At 42.9% G+C, this 18,493-nt stretch overlaps 2 protein-coding genes across 5 annotated transcripts in view; one reads left to right on the top strand and one right to left on the bottom strand.

The window, feature by feature from the left end:
* The window catches only part of CASQ2 (calsequestrin 2), a 70,203-nt gene extending 64,813 nt beyond the window's left edge, over positions 1 to 5,390 (top strand). For both annotated transcript variants that reach the window (XM_025389477.1, XM_025389476.1), the window contains 3 exons: positions 120 to 220; positions 2,434 to 2,508; positions 3,983 to 5,390. In XM_025389477.1, the coding sequence (XP_025245262.1) occupies positions 120 to 220; positions 2,434 to 2,508; positions 3,983 to 4,171 (365 nt within the window). In that variant the 3' untranslated portion in view covers positions 4,172 to 5,390. The remainder of the gene's footprint in view (positions 1 to 119; positions 221 to 2,433; positions 2,509 to 3,982) is intronic.
* Positions 5,391 to 7,167: 1,777 nt separating this feature from the next.
* Positions 7,168 to 18,493, bottom strand: part of VANGL1 (VANGL planar cell polarity protein 1) — a 56,035-nt gene continuing 44,709 nt past the window's right edge. For 2 of the 3 annotated variants that reach the window (XM_025361717.1, XM_025361715.1), the window contains exon 8: positions 9,920 to 14,257. In XM_025361717.1, coding sequence (XP_025217502.1) covers positions 13,997 to 14,257 — 261 coding nt within the window. In that variant the 3' untranslated portion in view covers positions 9,920 to 13,996. Of the gene's footprint in view, positions 14,258 to 18,493 lie in introns of all 3 variants that reach the window. The other variant, XM_025361709.1, reaches the window with a different exon arrangement.

Genomic DNA, 18,493 nt, shown 5'->3' with positions numbered 1-18,493 from the left:
TAATTGAGGGTAAGCACCAAATGGCCTAAGAAGTCCTCGTGGAAAAACCGCACTCTGCTCTCCACGTTAGAAGCTGTGTGTGTGCAGGGGTTACTCAACTCTCTTGAATCCTGCTTCAGATGGCTACGAATTCCTGGAGATCCTGAAACAGGTTGCCCGGGACAATACCGACAACCCCGACCTGAGCATCCTGTGGATCGACCCCGACGACTTTCCTCTGGTGAGTGGCTCCAGCCAGCGCCCCACCCTCAGTTGCTGTCACAGCCTCATGATTGCGTTTAGCATCCAAGGAGGTGAAATAGGCGGGGGCACTTGTAGAAACCCAGTGACAGCCCCCATCCAATGTGGGAGGTCTTGGCCCTTGGGGCAGTATTGAACTTGGGGCCTGGTGCTGACCCTGAAAGGATGAGGCTTACTCCCTGGAGTTGAAACCAGGAGTTGAAAACCCTTGACCCTCGGGGACCCACCCAAGTGGACAGGGTAAACTCCTTTGGCGGCAGCTCCAGAGCTACCCCTCATCACTGCACTCCCTGTCCCCAGAACTACTTTTACTTTCTGGGTGGGGACCATCGTTCTGAGGCCACCTGAATTACCAAGTAATTAAAATCAGAGATGAACATTTTTCAGCGAGTTCAGAACTTTGTGGAGAGAAAGAGAGCCTATGCCTGTCATGTTCATCATGTTCTCCCCAGGACCTAGCATAGTGTCTAGCCTACGATGAATGTGAAAGAACCTTAAAGTCCACACTTTTGCTAGTGTCCATGATCAGTGGCCTGAAAGCTTTGATTATACTTATGTGTTTTTAAAAAGAATAAACAGAATTTGTACACTACATGAATTGAACCCTGGTACTGGTTCTGGTACTGATAATAAGTACTGGTACTGACAATAAGCATAGCTGATATACTCTACTGTATGCATGGAACTATAGTAATGCTTTACATGCCTCATCACAGCAATCCTCTCAACAACGCTGTGAAGTAGGTACTATTATAATCCCTGTCACAAGGTGGAGAGAATGATAGCTGGGAAGGTTAAAGCTAGTGAGTGATAGATGTGATATTCCAATCTAGGTCTACATGATGCTAAAGCTTGGTCTACCTACTGCTTTAGGTAAAAGCTTATTGCGGTAATCGGTACAAGTTTAGTTATCATTAGGTTATGAGTGATGACTTTATCTTCCAGGAATTATCATTAGTTGCATAGGTCATGACTGATGATACTGTGATTAAATAGAGAAAATTGAGAGGCATCTCAAGGGTCCTGAAAATCAGCCCTATGTAGAGGAGGGGGGTGAATCAAAGGCAGAGGCTTCCGTGACACTTGAGACCATTGTCGTAGCACTGGGTAGTTATAACAAAGTCATGGCCATATAAGACTGCATACAGTACAGTTTTGTTGATATAGCTTCTGCCTGGTTGTGTTTCTAGTTTATGTGACTATTTTGTTATACAAGCTTGCAGATGGGTTGCAGTTTTCCTGGCCAGTTCTTTTTTTTTTTTTTTTTTTTTTTTTTTTTTGAGACAGGGTCTCACTCTGTCACCCAGGCTGGAGTGCAGTGGCATAATCTCAACTTCCTGCAGCCTTAAGTTCCCAGGCTCAAGCAATCCTCCTGCCTCAACCTCCTGAGCAGTTGGGGCTAGAGGTGTGTGCCACCATGCCCAGCTAATTTTTAAAATTTCTTGTAGAGACAAGGTCTCACTATGTTGCTCAGGTTGGTTTCAAACTCCCGGACTCCAGTCCCAAAGTGCTGGGACTACAGGCGTGAGCCACCGCGCCCAGCCTCTCTTCTGGCCAGTTCTTTGTGTTTGCCTTGGTTTTTGCAAAGAAGAAATCTTCAGACTATTCTGATTTCCAGATTCCTGATTATCCCTAGTCCCCACTAGGCCATATATTTGCATGGGAGATTTTCTACCACTGAGCATCTCCATTAAAAAAAAAATCCTGTGGTCCCTTGCTCCTCCATTTTTGCCCCAGTCAGAGATTTGTCCACATGGAGTCCAAGCCTGGTTGAATGAAGAAGCCTTCTTACTCGGCAACTTATGACCCATCATGGCTTTCCCAGCTATCTCATGTAGCACAAGATAAGGTATTTTTAAAAATGGGACATTAAAAAAGAGGTGGAGGGAAGTGGCTCTACAAACTATAAAACAGCCACAAGTAATTTGGAAAGCAACATTAGACCACCTCTATAATTTTCTCTCTTACAGCTGTAGACACATGTTTCCGTAATTTATGCTATGTCATCTTTTATTTAATGCTTATTTGAAGTGCTTGAAGGCTGGGGCCAAGTCTTCAATTTGCTAAGTGCCCACAGCTGTTTTGAAGACCTTTAACCAATGGTGACCTAGTTACTGCAATGGGACGGTGGGTGGGTCCTTAACAGAGAATGCCCTCTGCCTGCTGTCTAATCTTATTTTTTTGTTGCTGCAGCTCGTTGCCTATTGGGAGAAGACTTTCAAGATTGACCTATTCAGGCCACAGATTGGGGTGGTGAATGTCACAGATGTGAGTATCCCCTATGAAGGCTTGCTCAGGCACCCTTGGCCTGCCCTGTGTTCTGCTACACAGCCTAGATTGTGAGAGCATCTACAGGAGTCCAGCCTCTCCAGAAGAGGGCGGGGGTCCTGCTCAAGGAAACTTGCCAGTGTGTTCCACGCCTGGTCTCCAAGCCAGTTCCAATCTGTGGTTACATGGCTCCCTTCCATGGACACGTTTTCTTGCCTATGGGACCAGCCTTTCCTGAATCACTGATTTGGAACTTTCCCCTCAAGTAAACTCTCCTGTATTTACCCCCAAAGCCAAACAACAAACAATAAGGTCCTTTACAAAAGGGAACCCACACCAGGAGCCATCATTGTACAATGTGTGATGGGGCCATTGTGGCCCAGAATCCCAGCCAGGAGACAAGGCCTGCAGAAGGGAAGGAAGAAAATCATATGCGAGCAAGGGGCTTCTCCTCAAAGCTCAGGCATTGTTGAACTGAGGGTGGGACAGGCTAGTGAGGTGCGCTGGCAGAATGCGAGGAAATCTTAGATCTCAGTCCAGACATCTGATACAACTCCACCATCATAAAGCTGAAGTGGGGACAGATACAACCAGGCAAATAGTGGACAGAAAGGGATGATCACAGAGGATTATTAGAGCCATACTTAATTGAGGTAGAATCTCTTAAGAATGGGGGCCAAGCCAGGCATGGTGGCTCGTGCCTGTAATCCCAGAACTTCGGGAGGCCGAGATGGGTGGGTCACCTGAGGTCAGGAGTTTGAGACCAGCTGGCCAACATGGTGAAACACCATCTCTACTAAAAATACAAAAATTAGCCAGGCATGGTCATGGGCGCCTGTAATACCAACTACTTGAGAGGCTGAGGCAAGAGAATTGCTTGAATGCAGGAGGCAGAGGTAGCAGTGAGCTGATATCATACCATTGCACTCCACTCTGGGCAACAAGAGCAAAACTCCATCTCAAAAAAAAAAAAAAAAAGAATGAGGGCCAGTTAGCAATGTCTTTCTCCCCATTGGTAGGTGTTCAATCACCTAGGGAACTCTACATTCATTTATTTTGTAAGCTACTTTAAAATTAATAATAATACATAACTTTTAAAATATGCTCAAGTGAAAACATTTTAAAACAGAACAGTAGAATAGAAGGTCAAAGTAAAAAGTATTTCCTACTCCCCTGACCCAACCCCTAGTCTCATTCCTAGAGGGAACCACTGGTGGTTGTTGCATGAGTATGTTACCAGAAATGTCATATACATATTCCACTGGGTAATGGAATACACATTTCCTTTTATGCAACACAAACAGTATATTACACATACTGTTTTGCTGTTTGGCATTTCCATTTAACAATGTGCACATTCCTAGTAAGTGTGAGAGAGTCGGGGGGCACTCAGCATAGCTACTCAGCACAGCTACCCCTGGTCTGGCTCAGCCTTCATGCATCCACTCACTCGTTCATTAATCCCTCACTGCAGGCTGACAGTGTCTGGATGGAGATTCCAGATGATGATGATCTTCCAACTGCTGAGGAGCTGGAGGACTGGATTGAGGATGTGCTTTCTGGAAAGATAAACACTGAAGATGATGATGAAGATGATGACGACGATGATGATAATAATTCTGATGAGGATAATGATGACAGTGATGATGATGATGATGAATAGCCCAACTCCAAACAATTCTGATGTAAACAAAATCACAGCTACCCACTACCATACAGACAGCACAAGGTGGCAGCAAGCAATTCTGCCCCACACCCAGCCGGCTCCTTTCCCTTTTCCATTATCTCTTTTCCCACTCCCTTTGCATCAGGGGCAGTATCATTCAGCAAATGCCTTTTCAAATGCAGCAATCCCACTTAGCAGAGACAGGAGGAAAATTATCCCCATGTTGACTGTCTTGACTGTCATGGAACAGATCTTGTTCTTTGCTGGACCATCAAGGGTCATGGCAGTGCCTGAACATGGCAGTCTAGGGTGAACAATCCCTTAACACCAGTTTACGTTGTCTTTGATTATGACAGTAACAGAACTGACAGCTTTCTAACTCACAGGCATAGAGTGACCTTATAATCAGAGCCCAGGGAAGACACATGATTAATGATTTAGTTCCCTCCATGCCTCGAACATGAGTTGGAATCCCTCCTCCAGCCAAGACGATCCTAGGCTAGCCTTGGAAGCAAACTTATAAATCATATTCTCATGGCTCTGTTAAACTTATTTCAAGTGATGGTCATTCATATCATTATGGATATTCAAGCCTTTGGATGGCTGTGGAGAGGCCTTGAAATGTGTACAGGTGTCACCATCATTTCTAGTGTATTAGGAAACTGGGATGGGAGGTGGATTTGCTCTCTAAACTTCCCTCTGGTTGGTAAGTCTCACATATTCATTAGCAGGAGTGGAGGGTGGGGGAAAACTAGAAAGATGAAAGGTCTTACATTTTTCTGATGGGTTCATGTCTCTGACTGGGTCAGCTAGCTTCCTAGCCTAAGCTGGGATCTGAATACCCCTTCTCTGTAGCTGCTAGTGAGCCTTCCCATTTGGATTAAAGATTGCTTTATCCAGCAGTCAATTAACTCTCCAGTTATCAGTACTCTCACAGTTGGCCAGGGCAACAGTAATTGGAGTTCATACTGATGCCCTGAGGCACTGAAAAAAAATTCCAAAGTGCCTTCTGAGCTGTCTAAAAGTTATATTGTGCTTGGTAGTTTTAGTGTTAAGTGTGCAGTATAATTTTCTAATTTATTTTCTCAATCTTTTAGCACATGTGTAAGACACTGTACAAATTTTTTGAAAATAGAGCAATAGTTTTTGTGGAAAACTAGCTAACTAATTCTGTCATTAAACTCATATTTTGAAAATATTCAGACAATGTTGAAAATCCTATCTTGATTTTTCTGACTCTGCTCATTCTCATCTGGCTCCAGTCCTACCTCCTTATTTCTTCTCTATTTTCCTTTCCAGCCCCTCTTCCTCTGCCTGCTCTTTAAATGATGGTGTTTCACAGCATCTCAACTCTACACACTTTTCCAAAACGATGTCATCATGCCCATCAATACTATCCATGTGCTAATTACCTCCAAATATGAGTCTCTAACCTTGACTCCTCGCCTTATTTTTAGACGCATTCATTCAACTGCCTCTGGACATCTTGACTTGATGTTGTACAAGCACTTCAGACTCAACACAATAAAACCTGAACTCATTGCCTTCTCCCCTAAGCATCTCCTTCTCCTCTTCATGGAGTCCTAGTTTGGGTGGGTGATAGCACCATTTATCCAATTGTCTAGGTGACCTGAAGGTGCCCCTTCCCCTCTGTGCTTTGTGAATCCCTGGATCATGTCACTTATCATTTAAGGTATAACATATATTTGCATGTTTGTCCTTTCACTAAATTGCAGGCTCTTTAGAGGCAAGGAATTTATCTTAGAATCTCTAGCACTTAGCACTTTGCCCATCACAAAGTAGATACTCATTTATTGAGTTGGTGGATGAATAATTGGTTAACCAGAATACCTATAATTCCCCAGCACTATTGGGTAACAGAGCTTACAAGGTATCTTAGTCTGTTTTTATGGATACAAAGGAATAACTAAGAGTGGGTTATTTATGAAGAAAAAATATTTACTTGGCTCACAATTCTGCTGGCTGCAAGACTGGGCATCACGATGTGAAAGCCCTGGCTGCTTCCATTCATGGCAGAAGGTAAAGAAAAACCAGTGTGTGCAGAGATCACATGGTGAGAGAGGAAGCATGAGAGAGGAGGTGCCAACCTCTTTCTAACAACCAGCTCTCCAGGGAACTAACAGAGTGACCAACTCACACCCCACTTCCTCCAGAGAGGACATTCATCTGTTCATGAAGGCTCTATCCCATGACCCAAGTTCTTAAATCACTCCCTTTAGACCCTACCTCCTAACACTGCCGCACTGGGGATTAAATTTCAACATGGGATTTGGTGGGAACAAATATCCAAATGATAGCACAAGGTGTATTAGCAGCATTTACTTATGCAGATATAAATTGTGCACATTTTGCTTAATGACCCAAAAAAACAGCTTATCAATAATCTATCCAATGAATATCTTTGCGTCAATTGATTTCTCTAATTTCTGTCCATGCGATAGGTAAGAATTTGATTGTGTGCTGTCAAAATTCTACCGTTGAGTTTAGCAGAAAACAAGCTTCATATTTCTTTGCAAATAATCAAATTTCCTTTAAATAGACCTATCTAAAATCAATTGATAATTTAACTTGAATTCCCAAGCCAATAATCAGAAAACTAATCCAATATTCACCTCCCACATCAACCCAAGGTCTGTTACTTTTCTCCTTATTTGACTCGAACACCTTTCCACTTGCTGGTTTACTCAAAAGATCTGTTTCATCTCCATGTTTTCGAGCCTGAGGATTTCATTTTTAGTTATCTATTCAAAACATTTTCTTCACTGTAAAATGATTGACAACCAGTAGTTTTTGTTACAATGGTAATTCTACTTTCCCAATCCGTCATAATTGTCTTGGTTTTTATAGAAATATGACAGGTTGTCTTGAAATTCTGAAGGTCTCAAAATTATGCAAGAGTGAAAAATGTCCCTGAAAAAGTAAGCAACTTTTTAGATTGAAATAATCACATGAAGAAAAGAAACAAGATACGATTTGATATTTCAATTTATTTTCCAAGTTTACAGTATAAAAAATGTGATGTGTAAAACATTTTACAGTGAATTGGGATGAGGTGGGAATTATACTGGAGGACCCAAAAAGGAACAAAATAACTTGGGTGACAGGTACACTATTCCATCAGAGACACTAACTCTGTTACTGACATCACAATGAGAAGAAGTTTCATAGCATAAACCTTATGAATGTGAGTAAATGGGCTTGTACAGATGGTTGCTGGTAGTGTCATTCATTCATGTATATGCTTGAAAATGCCTCAAAAGAGCCCACTACCCAGTTTATGCAGGAACTCACTCAGGCCTTGTCATACACATATGGTGACCGTGAGCAGAGGCTGGTTGGCAAAACTGCCCCTCCTGGTTACAATGCACAGTATTAACGAATCAGAAAGAACAAAAAAGGTCCCTGGCCACATTTGTACACAAACAGTTATGACTCTGTCAGATAAAGACAGGTGGTTTCATCTCTGAACTTTCTAAATTGGTGCTGGACTTGAAATCAGCAAATGTAAAGTCCTTCTAACCAAAGCAATTATGAAATAATCTCCTCTCAAATAAGACCTGCCTGGCCCAGGCCTTTCTGTTTCTCTCAGTAGCATTTCTGTTGAGGAGGGGTCATCTATAACGTGAGTTAAATCACTGAGCCAGTATCTGCCCCCACCCTCATCTTTGCTGGCATCCTGCACTCTGTGCAATAGTTATGGTCGTAAATGACTGTTGGAAATCAAATTTGGTTAATCACGCCATAACTTAGGGGTCTCAGAGGAGTGTGGCATTCAATTAAAGCCTACCGTAAACTATTATAAAAAGAAATTATTGCCAAAGTTTAGATTTTTGTACGTTCCCTTTTTAAAGAATGATGATGAAAAGTAAGTGAATGTTCCATTACCTCTATAACTGAGGGGTGCTGATAAATGAAAAACAACGGTCGCGTCTTTCTACAAGGCCCCTAGAATGGCGATGATGTGCAACTGTCTAAATTCCCTACAACTTGAGTTGAACTAAACTTGTCACCTGCAGATCAGATGCCCAAGTCCCGTCACTAATTCCCTGAGCAACAGTCTCCGGTCCCCACAGACGAAGCTTTCTTAGGCTGAGGGCTTTTTAGAATTAAACACTCCTAAATGATGAGCAACTTTACAACAAAATGCCATGCCCACAAGTGAAAGCTCAGATAAAGATAAGCACACACAAAACCAAACAACTCTACATTCAAATAATGTTATCCAAATACCATTTCAGTGCCAAAAGAAGTGCCAAAGACACTTTTAAGATAAAAACCTGGGATTTGTCACATTTGTCCCCAAAGCTTAAAATAATGTCTTTCTTCCACTATGACAAGGACAAAACGCTGATGTTTGTAAGCTGAGACAGACATAAATGGTAGAGTCTTGGTGCCATATTGAAAGAAACTTTTCACGGTGCTGCACCTGGCTTTAGGAATCTGTTCTTTTGTTGGACACTCTAAAACAACCCACTAAAGAGACTTACTTAATAGACAAAACAAATTGGGTTATCTACATAGAAATGGAACAGGACCCGGGAAAACGGGACTTAAAGAGCCCTAAAATTTAATTTTATTCCGAAGTTTTACATTTCTAATCCATTGCATCTTAATTCCTAATGAGATGTCATGTGGAGAGACGTGAGCACCATCTTCCCTTTACTGTCTTCCATTGAAAGCAAACAGTAGGGCAGAAAACCATGGTTTATGCACAACTGAATCAAAACTTACTACATATGGGAATAGAGAAAAATGGTTTTCTGAGCCCTGTTTTACGTCTGCGCTGTCCAAAGTCTTGGGGGCAAGTGTGAGAAAAACAGTGGGACGCAAACTGCTTGCTGAGAACACCTATATCAAGGAGGCCAGGCCAGGGACTCTGGCTTGAGATCCCCCCAGGATGGGGCTGTGGACAGCCCCTCTCACTTCAACCAGGGAAGAAGGCTGAGGCATAATGTTGCCATGGCACCAGAGAGAGGCCAGGTCAAGACCCTGCCTACCTCCCTTCACCCAAGGCCGAAGGCACGCATCTTGCCCGAGCCAGCAGAGTGGGAGCAGGTGGGGCCAGGCAAAAGCAAAGGCGGGTTGCCAGAACAACAGCATCCCTGTCTTGCAGCAGGTGCAACACTGGCAGGGCTGGGTTTTCCAGAAGGAAGGGGGATTCTCAAGTTCTTTCCATCAAATATCCTAAGATATTTGCTAGCATAGTGGAGAAGCTTTCCAAGGGACAAGGTGTAAATCCAAAGTGAAAGAAGAGATCCTGCCTCCCAATGAACTCCCACGCCAGGTTCTAGTTCAAGGATGTGTCTCTAGGTCCTTCCTCAACATCCGGAAGCACCAAATCATTTAGACCATACTTCAAGGTACAGTGGACTGAGGGCTTAGAATCAAACATCTAGTTTGAAATTCTGTTAACCAGCCATGAGACCTTGGACAAGCCCCTTCCTCTCTCATCTTCCTTTTTTCACCTGAAAAACCAAGATAACTCCTATCTTGAAAGAATGTGGTGATAACAAGGCTGGGTGGAACATGGACTGTAATATACAATACCTGATAAATGTGTTAGTAGCCCTTCCTTTCTTTGACCAAAACATGTTTTCTCAAAATGTGATCCCAAACCGAATATTCTGAGCATACACTTGGTTAAAGCTCAATGTGGCTATTTCAACAGTGTCTAAACTATCTCATTTCACTACTGCACTGAATACCAATCAAGAACGGTGGGCGGAAGAGCAATTCTTATTTTATTTATAATGATATATGACCACAAGTTTACATAGTAGTAAATTCACAGTAGTGATTTTTTTTTTGTTTTTTGGTAACAAATCCATAAATCACAAACACTACCCAGAAATACTTAATTCACTTTACAATCGCAGGGTCTCTGCTGCAGGACTATTTAAATAAATATGCTAACATTTCTGTGCTACTTTAACTAACCTATCACTTTTTAAAAATAAAGCCGTTTTTAAGTTACCTTAAGAAATATCTAGTAAGGCTTCCAGGGTAGTGAAGTTTGTGCAGTAATTTTCTTAGATCTTGACCTTTCTTTGTTTGTTTCTTGCTGTTTTCAGAGTCCTAAAGCAAGAAAGAGTTTAATGGACTTGCCTGCAGGACAGCAGGCTCCCCAGAAGACAGTGCTGTGCTAAAGCCATTTACTCTAGGGGGAGAAGCCAGTGTCAGTGAGGGAAAGGAATAAAGCAGGGGAGGGAAAAGTCACTGGTTTAGAGTGACCCCCCCAAACACAGGGTTATTAGGTAATCTCTCAAACACAGGGGACTGCAGAAACACAGACACCCACACACACTCAGCTATCTACACATTCACACGTATCTGTTGAGCTATGCACCTATCTGCTACAGAAAACACAGATGTTAAGACGTCTGACATGTAAATGTGCTATCCATGGGGTAATACACTCAGAGAAATGCTCATGTATATGGAAATAAAAACGCACAAACAAATATGCATTCCTACCTAGGGATACTTACACAGCAGGGCCCAGATTGGAAGGTAAACCAAGGACTCACTTTTGTTGGTTTCACTGAGTGGCTGGAACATTCACTCAGTACGTGGGTTGGAGTGGCAAGGTAATCAATTTCTGTCAGTCCAATATGCTGGTAGCATCCCACAGAGCTACAGCCCTTAGGTAAATACATGCACTCGAAAGTGATTATGAGAGGCAAAATGGGAGAGAAATCTACCACCAACTACTGAAGAGAGGGGAGGGGTGAGCACTTCATCCGTATCCAACACACACCTGCACAGCCAGTCTCTCCATTAAAAAAGGAGTCCCAAGCCCCAGGCAATGTACCACAACACAGCAAACACACCAGGTCACCTGCCTCTTACCATTTGCTATAAAGAACTTGTCTTCTATGTAGATGTCAAAACGGAAGAACAAAGGCGGGGGTGGGGGAAGGGAGGTGATGAGGTTTGGGCAAAAAATTGGTGGTCAAGTATTTTCTCTAGGGCTTACTTTATGAATTTTAGCCACAGTATTATGCATTTGACTTAACATTTTGATAATGCAAAGGATTGATGAACTATATAGCTTTAAAATCCTCTCTGAGAATGCATACAGAACTTTTTAACATTCAGTTCATGGACTATAAAAATTGTCCTATCTTCAAGAGTACACATTTAAAAACAAATTGTCTACCAGTTAAAACATCACCAGGGAAGAGAGCAATCTCAGACATAGACTCCTCACTAAGTTCTTTAACACTCAATGCTCTAATTTTAATAATGTAGGTTGAAAATTATAAAAAAATCTATAAACATTTAAGGCAAATGAAATCCTGTCTCCTATAATATGAATGTATGTTCTACTAGCCTTAGGGCAAAGTTTACCCCCTTTTAAAAAGAATAGCCTACCAGTTCCAAGAATTGAAATAAAAACGCATTGTGTTCAATTGTGGGATGCAGCTTTCTGAAACCTTAAATCTTTTAAATGTCATTTACATTGTTCCCACTGCAACAGTAACCCAAGCTATAAAGAGGTTGAAAGTGCAAAGGCTTTACAAAGATCCTGCATTTTATTTTGTTATTCTTTCAAAAAGAACTCAATACAAAGTCAATGTAAAAAAATCAATACTCAATTTAAAATAGAAACAGTAATTTCTGAACGTCTGACATTCTCCTATGCAAAGACTGGGAGAAAGAGGAAGGGGCAGAGGGAAAATAAATTCTTTAATTTAAACTTTTCTTCACCCTGCTGGGAATGCACATGCCAGAGCAAATGAATCCAGCTTAACCCCTTCTGGACTGGTCATTTAAGATAGGGTTGGAAGAACAGTATTTTAGAATGGTGGTGAACAGTGTCATTATTAACTATATGTACACACACTTATGGCACTTGGAACTGCTCTGTATCCATGACGTAGCAACCTCTGACACAGCCCGTCTCACACTTGCCATCCCTTACCCCATCTCCCAAAATATTTCCTGAGAAAGACATTATAAGGAACTTCCAGTTTGAAGGGATCTAACAGCAAAAACTAAGAACAAAACACCATGGTTCCATGGCATGTGTTTTTTATAAACAGAACCACATAGTTGAATAGTACATCTTGGCTCCCTGCCACACCTATGGGCTCCCCCTTCCTTCTTCTCCAGCATGTCTTTTCAAGCTGAAGGCTGGTGATTGAAGAATGTTGTTTACTTTTTCAGGTACAGGTGTATTACAAAGATCCAAAGCCAATTTTGATTTTTACAATGACACAAAATACTGTACCACTTGTGGAGTGCATGAAGCAGTAAGGGAGTAAGGGGGTGTGCACACATACAAAGAGTCATCCTGTACTACAGCAAGGTGGCTGATTACCTGAAATACTGGGAAAAACAAGAGTGAACACTTTCAAAGGTTTGTTGCAGATACAGGAAGGCAAATGGAGGCAAAGGCAGCCCAGTGCAAGAGGTCCGGATGGGGCTCCTGAAGGAGCTCCCCTGCAGCAGGGCTCTGCCCACAACCCAGTGTCTGCTCCCCCAGGGCCAGGGGAAAGCCCACTGAAATCAGCTGTGTTTAACAGATAGACCACAGGTGAATCTTTCTGGACAAGAAGATGGGCTCCCTACTCTCCTTTCCCCAAACTCTGTAGAGTGTCCACTTTCCTTCTCCCCACTTTATCAGCAACTAAGAGTGGGAGCAAAAACCAGCCCCCTTCCTGGTCCTGAGTGGCAGAGGCAATGAGTTGCACAGTGACTGTGGTCAGAAAACACAGGGACTGGAGAGCAGCAGTTGCCAGCATGGTTGGCATGGTTTGGTCTCCCTTGGCAGGGCAGCTTGCTATAATCTTGGGGAGAACTTACCTCCCCAGGAAATTAAGTGGCTCCAAGTTGCACCTGCCAATCCCAGAGTCACAGTGTTAGTCTCCCCTGGTTGGTGTAGAGCAGTGGGGAGGAAAACTGGGCAGTGTGGGGCTCCTGCTGCAGCCTAAAGGGGGCATTTCCGCTGCCTGCTCTCCCTGTGCTTTCCCTGCTGGGCACCCCGCACTTCAATATGGAAACAATGCTGGGACCGACTTGAGTCTTCACGAAGAGCTGGAGGGCACACATGGGGAGCCAGGGCTGCCAGCCAGGTGGGGGCAGGACCGCATGGAGGCCAGGTAGGCAGCTGCAGGGCTGGGAAAGGGCTACCTACTTCAAGCCAGTAGAGGGGTGGGATCAGAAACAGGGCGTGTAGGTTTTCTTTCTGGGAAAAAAACAAAATCAAACCACTTAATAGCTGTAAACGACAGTGCACATTTTTTGTTGTGATCTTTCTCTGAAGAACCTAAGGCAACAAAGAACAAAGACGAAGGCAGGTATCTCCTGAACTGCCTACGACTTTCGTGGGTGATGTGATACTGGACATTAACATACACAAATACATATGTGGACGTGTCGTGACTGGTTTCCTGAAACAGAATAAAGATGTGTCCCCTGGAAGTCTACAAGTGGGCTGACCAGAAGCAACGGCGGACGTGGTACTGGACGAAAGGCAGGAACTAGTTGTTGTAAGGCGAGGCTCCCAAGAAGCACCAGCTCCACTTTGGTTTACAGCTGTAACAGAAGCTCCAGGGAACGGCTTCTTGAGAAGTCTCATCGACAAAAGTCAGATGTCATCAGTCACTTTTTCTCAGGGTGGACAACCCCTGGTTCCTTCCAAATAAAGTGCAGATGGTCAAAGGATACTGGTCAATCATCTGCCAGTTTCAGTCAGCAATGAAGAATTTTTAAAAAAAGACACCCCTCTGGCATAGATATATATCTCTCTATATATTTTCTTCTTTTTTTTTTAATAAAGCCACAAATATAGAACTTTTAAACTGATGTCTCAGACTGTAAGCGAAGGACAAATTTGTGAGATTTGGGGTCTATGAACTCTTCAGAGAGTATGATGAATGGAATTTTCTTCACATTGACTACGAGGCTGAAGTCCAAGCACTTAAGGACGAACACAATTCCATCCCGTAATCCATTAGTCACAGCCTCGTCACTGACAAGCCTCCACTGTGTAGAGAGCCAGCGGTCCTTGTCATACTGCAGGGTGGGGCCCGCAATGAGGTACCGTTCTAGGAAGGCCTGGAAGCAGAGGAGAAAGGCTATTAGGGAAGAAACAGCTCGTTTTAAGGGCAGTCCTGGCTAGGCGGCTAACCACTCTCACACCTATAAAGAACTTTTTCCAAATAAACCAGCTTAGACCAGAGCCCAGCTCATCACACTGAATTCCCATCAGATCCTCACAACTGAGTCATTACTGGGGAGCGAAGACTTCTTGGACTTCTTCACTCCCCTTTACCTCCTACCCACCAAGGGCAAGCATAGTGGTACCCACGGAGGGGAGGGAAAATGGGGTGGCTGGGGTCAGTGTCTGGCTGGAAGCCGTTACGGCTGCATCACTCCGTTCTTAGGGTATGGCCCTACTGGACGTGTTTCTCCACGTCTTCCTCCTCCTGAACCAAACATTTCTCAGGGCCAGGGCCATGTCGGGCCCAAAGGAGCAGTCAGGTAATACGAGCTGAATATATTTGCATGAACAAGAATGCATGACCTACCACTTATTGGCAGTGATTCTGCACAAGTCATGTACACTCTCTATTAGTGGATGCAGTGACACTACCTGAGTCACAGGGCTGCCATGAGGATGAAAGTGTTAGCTCTCAAAAAGCACTCATAGTAATGCCTGGCATGGTAAGCAAGCAACGGTTATTCCATGTTGGGCTACGTGGGCACACGGCCAGTCCAGGAGATGCCCAGGCCTGATGCCTCCTTCCCTCTCCTGAGTTCTCTGCTCCAGTGGCACCTGGCTTGATAGAGTTCTGATACATGTGCTGTTCCTCCAGCTAAACAGTCATTCAGCTCATTCTTCCCTGCCCTTCAAATCTTCTTAAGTCTCCTCTCTTGAACCTCTCAGGCAGATTAACATGTGCTCCTCCAGGTTCCTGTAATCACTGACTCTCACGTGACCCTTTACTTTCAAAGTGATCGCTGACTTTCGTGCCCGCTCCCCACACTACACTTCACTCTCTTGAAGGGCAGGAAGTATGTTTTTTTTTTTTTAATTTGAATTTCTAATGTGCATAGCACATACTAGGAGTTCAACAGCATGTGAATTAAATCAAATAAATACACTGATTTAGCCATAAGGGGAAGGAAGAATGAAATGAGCCAGTAATACAGATAGAAACATACTGGAATATATCAATCAGGTCCCAGACAGAGTCAAGAACAGATTTTGTTTTGTTGAGACAGTCTCACTCTGTTGCGCAGGTTAGAGGTGGCAGAATCTCAGCTCACTGCAAGCTCCGTCTCCAGGTTCAAGTGATTCTCTTGCCTCAGCCTCCTAAGTAGCTGGGATTACAGGCACATGTCACGACACCTGGCTAATTTTTGTATTTTTAGTAGAGATGAGGTTTCACCATGTTGGCCAGGCTGGTCTTGAACTCCTGACCACTAGTGATCTGCCTGTCTTGGCCTCCCAAAGTGTTGGGATTACAGGTGTGAGCCACTGCGCCCGGCCAAGAACAGTTTTTAACTAGTATCCTCTTTTTATTTTTGAGGCAGAGTTTCGCTCTTGTTATCCAGGCTGGAGTGCAATGGCATGATCTCAGCTCCCTGCAGCCTCTCCCTCTCATTTCAAGTGATACTCCTGCCTCGGCCTCCTGAGTAGCTGGGATTACAGGCATGCACCACCATGCCTGGTTAGTTTTTTTTTGTATTTTTAGTAGAGATGGGGTTTCACCACGTTGGCCAGACTGGTCTCGAACTCCTGACCTCAGGTGATTGATCTGCCTCAGCCTCCCAAAGTGCTGGGATTACAGGTGTGAGCCACTGCACCCGCCCTGGTATCCTCTTTTACTCACACCCTGCTGCTACTGCCAGGTATATTTTTCATTTGGAGCATCTATTGTAAGGCAGAAAGTAAGGCCTTGCATACTCTCACACTTCCAATATAAATATAGCACTTATGAATCATAAGAAAAAGAAAATAACTCAATAATTGGAGAAATGAAACTGAAACAATAATTTTATAGAAGAACAAATATGATTGGAAAGTTAGCATATAAAAATTTTTCTATCGGAAGGGCGCGGTGGCTCACGCCTGTAATCCCAGCACTTTGGGAGGCCGAGGCAGGTGGGTCACGAGGTCAGGAGATTGAGACCATCCTGGCTAACATGGTGAAATCCCCTCTCTACTAAAAATACAAAAAAAAAAAAAAAAAAAAAATTAGCTGGGTGTGGTGGTGGGCACCTGCAGTCCCAGCTACTTGGGAGGCTGAGGCAGGAGAATGGTGTGAACCTGGGAGGTGGAGCTTGCAGTGAGCCGAGATAGTGCCACTGCACTCCAGCCTGGGCGACAGAGACTCCATCTCAAAAAAAAAAGAAAAAAGAAAAAAAAGTTGTTCTATAACATTATTAACTAAAGAAATATAGGCTGGGCGTGGTGGCTCACGCCTGTAATCCCAGCACTTTGGGAGGCTGAGGCGGGCAGATCATGAGGTCAGGAGATCAAGACCATCCTAGCCAACATGGTGAAACCCCATCTCCACTAAAAATACAAAAATTAGCCAGGTGTGATGACAGGCGCCTGTAGTCCCAGCTACTTGGGAGGATGAGGCAGGAGAATGGTGTGAACCTGGGAGGTGGAGCTGGCAGTGAGCCGAGATGGCACCACTGCACTCCAGGCTGGGCGACAGAGCAAGACTCCATCTCAAAAAAAAAAAAAAAAAAAAGAAGAAGAAGAAATATAAATTAGAAGAATTAAAACTAACTTCCTCCTCTTAGATGGGCAACGATTTAAAACAATAACATCCAATGCTCCCGAGTATGTGGGAAATAATAAATCTCAGATGTTAGAGGCAAAGCATGCAAAAGGAACACCCCTTAGGAAGGCAGTTTGGTGGATCTACAACGCTGACCTGGCTTTTCCTCTACTTGAAACCTAGGCTTCAGAAATACTTGTAGAAACACATATGTAAAAAAGCATTCACCGCAATGTTGTTTAAACCAGGGGTTGGCAAACTTTTCCATAGATGTAAATATTTTCAGCATTTCAAGCCATATTCTGTCACAACTACTCAACTCTGTTGGTGCAGAGTGAAAGCAGCCATAGGTGATACATAAATAACAGGGCATGGCTGTGTGCCAATAAAATCTGATTAACAAATACAACCAGCCCCTAGCTTTGACTAATGAAAACTCTTAATCCAAATGTGCATCAACAGACAATCAGTTGAATAAATCATGGTATTTGGTAGAATAAGATGTAGCTATTACCAGAAATGAGTTTTATCTGTAGTTAGATCTGTATGAGTAAGATCTGTATGTATTGACTTGGAAAGACAGCCAAGGGATAGCTTTAAGAAAAAAAAGCAAAGTTTTATATATCTATATCTCTCTACATATATAAAGATAATATACATTATATAGAGAGATGTAGTATGTAAATCTCTATCCATCTATGAATGATATATATAGGCTATCAATCAATCAATCAATGATATATATAGGCTGGGGCAGTGGCCTGTAATACCAGCACTTTGTGAGGCTGAGGCAGGTAGATTGCTTGAGCTCAGGAGTTCAAGACCAGCCCGACTAACATGGCAAAACCATGTCTCTACCAAAAAAATATAAAAATACGAAAATTGCCAGGCATGGTGGCATGTGCCTGTGGTTTACACACACACACACACACACACACACACGCACACACACACAGAGATTGAGAGAGAAAGAAAGAGCAATGACCTTATTTCTGTTTTCTTTTCCCAATTCAGCATAAAAAACATCCACAGATATTTGAAAGAATATATACCAACTCCTTATCCGTAAAAACTGTTTTGGGGCGGGGGATGAAAACTTCATTTTCCGCATATGATACTTTTCTTTAATGTTTGGATTTCTATGCCAAAAACAGCTATTATTTTTAATTCAGAAAAGTATAAAATTTTTAAATGAAACAAAAAGTAACCAGGAAACTTTCTAAAATCTTGTAAAAAGAAAAACAACTGTTTTGGTTCTACATGGTACAAGCCATCATTTTATACCTGCAGACATATTTTCCTCATTTGCAACCACAGTATTCACATGTTTCTGAATTCTATATCTTGTAACTTAGTATTCTGACAGATTCTTTCATGATTCAACAGGTGATACACCATAATTTATAAGCCACTGTTATGTTTTAAATTATTTCCCTTGTGGAAGTATTACAGATTGTTTTGCAAAACACCACCTTTGTGTATAATCATGTGTATATATTATTGTATTAAATAGCTTTCCTAGGAGAGAGATTAGTGAGTCAATACAGAAAACTTT

Source organism: Theropithecus gelada, chromosome 1 (assembly GCF_003255815.1).
Source record: "Theropithecus gelada isolate Dixy chromosome 1, Tgel_1.0, whole genome shotgun sequence".
NCBI lineage: Eukaryota > Metazoa > Chordata > Mammalia > Primates > Cercopithecidae > Theropithecus > Theropithecus gelada.
The sequence above is the reverse complement of the archived record's forward strand: the minus strand, read 5'-3'. Positions and strand labels throughout refer to the sequence as shown.